Source organism: Buteo buteo, chromosome 5 (genome assembly GCF_964188355.1).
Source record: "Buteo buteo chromosome 5, bButBut1.hap1.1, whole genome shotgun sequence".
Classification (NCBI taxonomy): Eukaryota; Metazoa; Chordata; class Aves; order Accipitriformes; family Accipitridae; genus Buteo; species Buteo buteo.
The window spans coordinates 51589216-51599423 of record NC_134175.1 but is presented as its reverse complement, the minus strand read 5'-3'; the positions used below and the strand labels follow the sequence as shown (position 1 = coordinate 51599423).

At 38.8% G+C, this 10208-nt stretch overlaps 1 protein-coding gene across 14 annotated transcripts in view; it reads right to left on the bottom strand.

Moving 5' to 3' along the window:
- Positions 1-253: 253 nt before the first annotated feature.
- MBD5 (methyl-CpG binding domain protein 5) overlaps positions 254-10208 on the bottom strand; it is a 147410-nt gene continuing 137455 nt past the window's right edge. For 12 of the 14 annotated variants that reach the window (XM_075028975.1, XM_075028974.1, XM_075028970.1 and 9 more), the window contains 3 exons: positions 9910-10022; positions 4031-4106; positions 254-1709 (listed from right to left, as the gene is read on the bottom strand). In XM_075028975.1, coding sequence (XP_074885076.1) covers positions 1638-1709; positions 4031-4106; positions 9910-10022 — 261 coding nt within the window. In that variant the 3' untranslated portion in view covers positions 254-1637. The remainder of the gene's footprint in view (positions 1710-4030; positions 4107-9909; positions 10023-10208) is intronic. The other 2 variants (XM_075028982.1, XM_075028984.1) reach the window with 1 other exon arrangement.

Here is a 10208-nt window from a genome sequence, read left to right as displayed (position 1 = left end):
TCCTTAGCTGGAGAGTGAGATTTGGGAATTCGGGGTGGGATGGGGGGTGGGGGTGGAAAAAAGGAAATCTGAGGTAAGTGGTGGTCCCGGACGAAGAGGGAGGGGTTACGGACTCCACCCCGGGACCGGGAATGGTGAACGGAGTTATTTCGGGAAGCCTTGAAGACAAAGGACGTCATCGCTTCCATCACCATCACCACCAGCCGTGTTAAAAAGAAAAATGAAATCAAATGGAAATGATGTTGTGCTACACTTCCGTTTGTTAATTTTATAATGGCTCATAGCTTTAGACTTTTAAATCTGTAGTGTATTAATTTTTTCTACATATGTTTCACATTTCTCACTTAATATAACATAAATAATTTGGTTAATAGATTTAACCTGCACATTTCAGCCACATTAATATATATAAGAATCTGTTAATGGTATAAATAATTCTTTTTAAATAAAATAAATCTGATATGTTACATAATACTGATAAAAATTACTGTTGCTAATAGTTTTGAAAGCCACCCTTAATTTTTTTGTTTTAATACTGCGAGATGGATACTGGAATTACTTTTACGAACGCTGCGGAGCATGCCCTTTCAGTCTACTGCAAAACCAAACCGTAATCAATACTGATCACATTGTTAAAGCAGGGCCTCTGCCCCCTTTAAAAGTAAACACGATGGTTAATGACGTTAGATAATTTAAGCTAATAAATCTAGGGGTTTTGAGGGGTCGATGTTACGGGGGATATAAACTGTTTAGTTTATCAGGTGGCTATGAAACTTTAACTACAGAAATGGTTGACTAAATTAGTCCATCTACTTTTTTTCCTCTTTAATAAAATCTACAGCATTCTACTTTAAAAGCTAAGTAAATAAAAATGCAACCGATAGTTGCAGCCTTTGAATTATTAATTAGAGCTGTGATCCCACATCCCGTTAGGAATCTGCAAGGTTGCACTCTCCTACAGAGACCTGAAATGGAGTACAGTACTTCCAGGCAAGGTTCATTCCAAACAGACAGTATCAATGAACACTCAGTGGCGTGAAGTGTATGTCATAATTAAGGTATTACATAATCATGCCTTCTCTCTGCTGTTAAATACAAAAACAGCATCTTTTACATTATCATATAAAAGCATTTAGGCTGTATTTTTATTTATCACTTTACACTGGTAGTCTCTTGTATGTGTACTCAATAGAAACCAAAGAATTTTGTACACTATTTTTTGTACAATAAAAGATAAAGTGTGCATTAGGTACGCTTGTACATGACAATATTGTACAATATTTACATTTCAGATATCACCATGAAATTCTGTATTATCTATATACACAATGAAAATTTCTCAGAAACATTTGGACTATTTCTTATAATCACAATTTTAGTATTATAGAAAAAAATTTCAGTAATCATCTGACATTGTTACTGCAACCTTTCAAGATTTCTGATTGGCTTACCCAGCAACCGCTATCCCTCCTAAGCATCAAAAATATTGTACCACTAATCCGCGTAGCACCCTGTGATGGTATCTATCTGTCTTCATATAAATATTGATATAACCACGTCTATATCAATACCTACATATAGACTTATGTGCACGTTCATTTTGATAAGTACTGGACCAGTAACAAAGACATTCAATGTTATCTAGAGATCTTCCTCCTCTTGGGTTTTGGAGGCTTCACTTGTCTGTCTCCCTGTGGGATTTGGTGGACCTAAAAATAAGTATATTTAGAAGTTAGCGAAGAATATTGGTCAACGTAACCAGCCAGTAATAAATGCGCTACAGGATTGCTTGAGGTGCTGTTATGAAACGGTTCTTATTATTTCGTGTCTACAGGGAAGCCCGAATTAAAGGCGACTTCAAGAACTTTAAGGCAGCAGGGAGAAAAAGGTCGATGCCGCAGTCGGTACATCCCGAACCTCTGCTGCCCTGGCGAAAGGTACCAGCTACAGTAATTGTGAAACCACATAATCGGGAACGGCACCCAAAACTGCAGTTATGTCAAATTCTCAGAAACAAACCTTTATACGTTGTCGTGACAAGAGCAATAAAGTAGGAAGTAGGTGGTGAGAAAATATTGCTAACAGGGAAAAATAAGAGAAGTCAAACGCAGGTCTGCGGCAGCACTATTAAGGAACAAGCTATGTTTAGCAAACTCTGCCTTCATCTAATTATTAAAAGGAAATATTCAATTTCGAGCTAAATGCTAGATTAATTTCGAGCGTGAAACAGTTTTTCATCACCGACTGCTCGGTAAAAAGCACAACGTGATGGGAAGAAGGGATGTGGAGGCAGGCGCTGGTGCCTGGCGTGGAATACCACCACCATCTGTCGGTGGAAGCCCGTTGCTGTTCTGGGAAGAGCAGCCCGCACCTTCCCAACAGCACTCAGGCAGCGAACCCGCCAGCAGCGTGCTCCCTTCCTTCCTTGGGTCCTTCCTGAATTCCTTCAGACCGCTAACATTTACTACGTATTTATCGGCTCTTACCAGCAGAGAGAATTCTTTCAGCTAATTATCTTGTTTGCACACGCTTTTCATTTAAAATGTAACTGAACAGTAGTAGCTGAAAAAAAATGCAAGTCACTAGAAAGAAAACCGCTCATTCCCTGTAAGTGTTTCTAGGAATCATAATCTTTACGGAAATAAGCCCCGATTACAAATTTTGTGACCAGGTAATTAAAATATAAATCAGGACTGTGTAATGACATGCAGGCTGGTACATCAGCTTGTCTGCATTACGAAACAACCAGAACAGCAAATCCAATTACAGCTGTTTCCCCCGAGCCAGTTTGTATCAGAGTTAAAATGCACATAGCATACAGTTTTTAGTGTTACTGGATTTATAAATGAAGAAAGGTATCAGCAGAGTGGGCCAGCCCAAACATTAAGTGGTGTAACCAACACGGAAGATGCGTGTGCCAAACACATATCCCATATTTATTTGTAACAGACCTACAATCAGATCCTGCTTTCTTTTTCCTTCCAAAGACAAGAGGAAATCACACGTCGTTTTACATCAAAACTCAATCTCATTTGATAAAATTCACAAGTTTAAACAAAAGATTTGATTCTGTAATTACTTACGGCAGCCACTAAAAGCTACTGAATAACTTACTTAATATTTCTTGGTGGTTCTGAAATGAGTTCTAAGTCTGCAGTTCTGTATATATTTCCTTTTATAAACTCCAGAAGCTCCCCTGAAGTTTTACTGCTACTTCTAAATACGCATAGGTACAACTATCTGCGGTACTGAGCGTTGAACATCAGGAAGAAGACTTCTTTTCTGTATTCAAATGTTTTATAATTCTTAATTTGAATATTACCAATGATAAGCTATGGGAGGTTACATGTGCTGTGATAGACTTTTTTGCATTTCTACATATGCTTCAATGAAATTACAGCCATGTTTTAAATATGAAGAAGAATACATTATATAAACCAAATTTTCTAGTAGAAAGATCCTGGGCTTGCATAATAACAGTGTAATTATTGTAGAAGGAACACTGTTAGATTTGATATTAGGAAGACTCTTTTCTTTTTAAACTTACCTTTCAAGACAATATCTTCCATTTCGCATAAGTAAAACTTTAATCAAAGAGTTTTACATTCAAAAGAATGATGCTTTTAAATGTGGTTTCAATATCTTGCTACTTCAACGGAAAAAAAAAATGAGCCTGATTTTGTGTCACCAGTCAGAGAAAACCCATGGAATATGAGTGGGACTGGAACTGATCCAAATATTATCAGGCTGCATGTGTAAAAGTATGTCCAGGAATCTACCTTAGAGAAAAAATAATGCAATTGGCAACACAACTAATATTCTACAACTTTTCCCGTTTTTCAGAATGATTAGACATTTGCAAGCAGTTTTTAATGCAGGAGAAAAATTGAAAATTCCACATTATTTAAGAAAATAGAAACAAAATTTATGTTAGAAAGCAACCCAAAGCAGCACTCCCAGTCTTCAGCTGACATGCATGCAGAAACATAGCAAAAGGAGAAAATTATTGCTAATGTGAAAAGAAACTTACATTCCCAGACATTTTGTCTAGTTCACTCATGGCCTCGTGTATAGCAGCTTCTAAATGGTTATTTAGCTTTCCACTTCTAGGAAGAAAAAACAAATGCCATCAGTAATTCTTAGTAACAGAAAAACACTTTAAAAAATTAATAATAAACATGTTAACTCGTTGGACATATTCTACTAACTGTAGAGCCTCCCAGGTTGTTATAGCACAGATAGCAAGATCAGACCTATATACAACATTATGCAAACTAAAGGCTTGTGTTGTAATTACCGAAGAAAAATTAAAGCCAGCACTTCAAGGAGTTGTATGGTTAGTTCCGATATCCACAAGACGGATTACATCCATGAATAAAAAGCAACAGTACTTGACGGTAACGTAGCGTTTTGTGCAATCTTTTTTTTAAATCGCTAGCAAAGGGCCAGACTCTCAGGAGCAGCAGAGGAGTACTCCAGCTACTCTGGACTTTCTTAAAGACTTCAAGCGTTACTAAACCTCTAGGGCCAGCTCGCCTCTGCCTGCCTCCCACTCCATGTTACATGCTGCATTTACTTTGTAAATGTGATTACATTTCAGCAATACTTTTGTGAAGGACTAAATACGTACACTGCCGTCTTCTTGAAAAATCAGTGCGTGAGCTCCAAAGTCTTCCTCTTACCCAAAGCACAAAGCTCAAAGTTAAATACCCCTTCTAACTTTCAATAGCCAGAGGAAAATAAGTCATATTAATCCTCTAAAATGTTGCTAGTTTAACCCTGGAATGACAGCACGCCAAGGGCTATGGTAAAGGTAGGGTGAAGACTTTCCTCTTCCAACCCAAAAGTTACCCTAAGTCATTGGGCAGCTCCATACACACTTAATTTTACAGTGACATTTTTGATTTATGTATATTACTTCTTTAAAAAAAGTTTCCCACTTGAACACTGCGCTCTGCACAACAGGTCACACGTCTGTGGCCCCGTGTTCACACTTGGAAAAGAATTTCAAGCTAGCAAGTTGTACGTGAGCACAAGTTACTATCGTTGTCAACAGCTTCATGAGGATCTGTGCTTAAAAGCAGGTACATATATATCTATTTAGATAGGCTGGTTCGTTCATGACTTCACCTGAATGGGGACATTTAGAAGAGTAATGAACTTGAAGACAAATGGCTGAATATGAGATGAGAGAGAGATCATCCTGGAGATGAGGGACTGTTTTATGAGCATCCATCACAATATCCTCAGGAGGTCAGAAAGTCCCGTCATCCCTGCTCTGGAGAGGCAGAAATGAGGGGAGGAGGAAGAGCTGTCTGCATCGTGAGGGAAGATAATGGCAGAGACGGGTAAGAGAACAGCTCATCCCAAGCTGGCACGGATGGTCAGATCACTAGGACCCTCCCTCACAGAAGGAGACACTTTCTAAAAAAAGACCCCTTTCCTTTTAAATAGAGCAAGCAAGCTCATCATGTCAGCTGGGACATTCTTCCCTCGGACTTATCGGTTTATGGCAACTAAAAGCACTGGCAAAAGATTGACAAGGAAGGAGTTCAGATGAACTATATGACCAGCGTTGCTCTACAGTAATTCCATCCCCTAGTTCAGCAAAATGATTTTCATACCCATCAGTACAGCTGGGAGATCGAAGACAGGACATCAGAGGGTCTGCTATTCATTATTCAAGTAAGATATTCTCTAACACCACTTTGCATCGGTCATCTGAGCTATACCAGGGCACGAATTGCACAAAAAATTAAAAAGCTAGAAACCTTACTGACCTGCCTGCACAAGAGTGAAGTATAATAGGACTTCATCCACATACGAAGTTGCACAAATTTAAGGCTTTGAATGAATTAGTTAAAACGGTGGTAAAGGACTTTTGTGCAACTGTAAAATTATGTATCCTGTTGTAGTTTAAATCAACCAAAGAAATGATAAGATAAACTGAAATAAATATGGGCATACAAAGCCTGACATGTCCACCTGGGTTTTTGAACGCTTGAGTTAGACTGCTTGCAAAAACAAGTTAAAGTTACGCAACTTGGGCAAGTGAGGGCACCCTTAGATATTATAAACCGTGAACAGAATATTGTTCGGTGGCAACGTAACGTAACTCCCTATAAAGGTAATATGACTCTATTTATAAGACAGATAACTTAATAACTGATAACATTGCTGACTTGCACGTCATCTAGAAGCAGATGTCAGATGTCAAGTTACCTATGTGAAGTTATTTAATCAACATTATGCTCTATCAGCAAACCACCCTTATTACAATATCTACAAAATTATTGCTATTAGTCAAAACAGCCACTTGAAAGTACTTAAAATACAAATGATCATTTGAATTGCAGTCTTCAGAGACTGTTGTTATGTTCATTTTACTGTGAAGATGATGATCTGCCCCTGAGCAAATGAAAGTTTCAGAAGTGCCCATCACTGAAATACCTATTTACTGCAGACAAAACACTGCAGCTAAAAACCTGAGAATTTGACATCAGATAAACATATCCATCAGGTCTCTAGTGATGCAAACTAACCTCTAAATATCACAATTTTTGTCAAATTACATTTAAAAGATTCTAGCAACAGTTTGTTCCTCTCATTAAAAAGCAGCACATCATCTCTTAGAAAACCTCTCATGGCCCCCAGCTTTGGAGAAGGATTTAAATTCCGTCCCTCAGGAAGGGAGGATAACCTTTTCGTCAGAAGCGTTCTTTTAATCCTCCTCCTCCCTACTAGGGCCCATTAAAATTTTACCAAATTGTATCATCAAAATGAAGCCTGAGCATCTTTTGAGTAAAAGTTCCCTCCCACAGTGGGCATATTCCAGACTTCACCTGCAATTGCTGCCTCTGGGCAGCTCTTGCAGTGATAACAGGGATGTTTGAGTGCACCCACCGTGCTTGACTCTAATAGTACGGGGCAAGGCTCACACCTAGAGAAGAAAGAGACTTAGACTGTGCCAGGACGGAGACTGATCGGAGCTGGAAGTTGAAAAGGTAGTGGAAGAGATGCGTTAGTTCTTCCCTTACTGGAGCCTGTTCAACTCTGAACATGGCACATGTTCAACGGGAAGGACAGGACAGACGTAACTCTTCAGCTCTAAGAAGCCATCGCTCAAACTTCATTTCGAAATAACTTAGTATGGATGGTAGAGATGATAATGGTAGGGATGGTGAATGGCACATTCCTGACAAAAGAGAAGCCTGGTGTGGGAAATAACACGCAGAGGAACAGGAAAGCACAGGAGGAGGAGACACTGGCATTGGGTGATGACCCTTGGAAGATACTTGGCATGCAGTGGGACCGGAGAACGCTAGTGAACAGAGGAATACAGATCACTACGAAGCTTGGGAAGAACAAGGCCTGGATCAGACGAGGCCTCGATAAGGGAAGAGTGGGCCTCCAGCAGGTAGTCTTCTGGAGACTACAACCAGAGAGGTGCGGAAGCCGTCACGTCATGACCTGCTGGAAGCAAGAAGGGACTCGGCTCAAATAAGAACGGAACGGCTGAGACAAGATGGAACGGAGAAAGACCGGGATGGCTCAGCGGTTTGTACTAGAGGGCATCTTCCTACAAGGCCCAGAATAAATATGACAGTTTAGGAGTCACATCGTGCCTCTGAGATATCCCCAAGCAAAACACTTTTCGGGTACAGAAAATGCTTTAGGTCATACTATTAGTTGAAGTTACAAGGCTCGGTGCAACAGAGCTAACACACCTGACTGTGCTGATGAAATGTGCTACAACGACAATTTTTTCTGGTGTCTTGTTTAGAAACCTAAGAAACCAAACACACAAAATATTTCCATTCTAAAAACTAATACATAAGGTTAGATTAAGATTTACAATTCACAAATACTGGATTTAGGGTGCAACTTGAATTGCATCCTATTACATCCCTATTATAATGCAGTTTTTAGCTTTGCAAACATTTTTCATCTTTAATTTAGTTTTAATAATTTTATTTTTAATGTATAACATTAATATATATTACTGGAGATTGAGTCAAGACTGTGCAGTGAAGGAGACTCCGGCAGTAGTCCCATAAGTAACATTTGTTGCCAAAATTGTACAATATACAAGGGCTGAGACACGAACTGTAGGAACATGAAGAATAATTTATGGCGTTAAGGTATCTGAAAGTCATTTTGAGGACCTGGATGCTAACCCCGCTCTGCTAAACACCCTGGACCTATGTGATGCTAGTCGACGCTCTCTGAACGTAAATTCATCCTGGGTTTCTTTACCTATGTCTTCTTTACTATAGAAGTCTTCAACTTGATGCCAGTACATGATATGTGAACTGCTGAGTACTTCTACAGGTAGGAAACAGAAATAGGAGTATTCTACATGTAGCAATTATATCTAATGTTAAATGTTTTAAAAAAATCTGAACCTGTATGTAACAAGATACTACACAGACACACACCAGAAAGAAGACCGTAAGGAGATCAGTAACTTTTTTGGATAAATTTACAACAGTACACAGGAAAAAAAGGAAGGGTCCATGAAGAAATACCAAAAGATTTGAACTCTGAAATAAGTACAAGTACAAATATGGAGGAAAAACCTGCAAGGGCTGTAAAGCAACCCTACGAAAGGGGCAACCAGGTGCCCCAGACTGGCTGCGCTATTTGATGCCTCCTGTGTCCTTATGGGCAAGCAATGGGGCAGAACCAGAGAGGCGACAAAAAAAGGCCTTTGGATTCAGTAGAATTGCAGACAATCCCTGCAGTCTGCTAAATATACAAATGCAAATCAGAAGATAGGACTTTTTCTTAAATTGTACTGTTTATTTCAACTTTTAACACCTCTTTAAATTTGCTCCCGGTGTCACCTTACTTGAGTCACGTATTTCTCTTCAGGGACACGAGCAAATAACTGGGGAGTTGCCAAAAGCCCTTCTATGTTCTCACCACACACCCTTAAACTCCAGTAAGATATTTTGAGGATGATCTTGGAAAAAACAACCACCAACATTGTCTCATTGGCATAAAAAATATTTCTCTTAAGTGCCGCATGACACACAAATACAAGAAGAGCTTACCCCTTAAAAGGAGCTGAAGACAAATAATTATTTAATTCCTTTAAGCCTACGTTTATTGTGCTAAAGACAAGTACTGCAAGCTGACTTTAAATTCTCACACAGACTCAAAGTAATACATTTTCACTGCAACAGTAAACAAGCAACAGCAACCTAGAACAAATCCAATTGTAGTACAATTTCTACTTTTCCATCCTTTTATAGCTGTCCAGATTTTTTTTTTTCCTCCTAAAGTCAACCATTTTCCTCTTTTTGTCTATGCTGATGCTTCATGTCCTAATATTTACTATTTCACGGTCTTTCTATCCCTGTATATTTGTAAAAAAAGCTAAAAGGCAAGATGAAACCAAACAGTTCATAGATGTCTGACACAGAGCGCAAGGAAAGCTCTGCACTGAGCCCCTTGTCTGGTTAAATACAGCCAGACTTGACAAATTCTGCAATGCTCCTCAGCAATGGGAAATAAACTGAATTTATCTGAATAAACCTGTGCTCTGCCTGCAGCAGCAGCTGCCAGAGGGAGAGGGAAGAGATAAGAAGGGCAGATCTTGTTAAAAAGCGTATTTGGTCAGAATAGTTTTGATGTAATAACTTTTTTTTCTGTAAATTAGAAATCCTACACATGAAAGCTCAAACAAGTAGGCTGACATTTTACAAAGGCTACTGTAAATATCAGAAGATGCAATAAAAATGCAGATATCAAAGATCTCGGATGATTATCATAACCAACACAAGGAATTCAGAAAATTAACTCTTCAGTTTGGCCGATCTGCTAAGCTCCCTAAAATGAGAGTCTTAGGAAGCAAAAGAATTTAATTATTCCATTTCACTAGTAAATAAATGAGCATTTACTTACTTTCTGTTCCTTTTTCTGGCTCGGTTGTAAGCTTCTAGACCTTCTGTTAGTGTCTTCAACTTCTCTGGCTCCACCTGAGTGAAGGTATGAACACCAAACCACATTACCCAGACCTGCAATTATTAAACACTGCTTTTACTTTACTGCTAGACATGCATTATTATGGAGCCTAATTTTCACTGCATCCATAAGACACTAACCTTCCCAGCCAAGAATAAATTAACGTCTGGCTACATACACCCCCTCATACATATATATATAAAAAATAATTTCTCTAGATGCCCACACCACTAGCAATA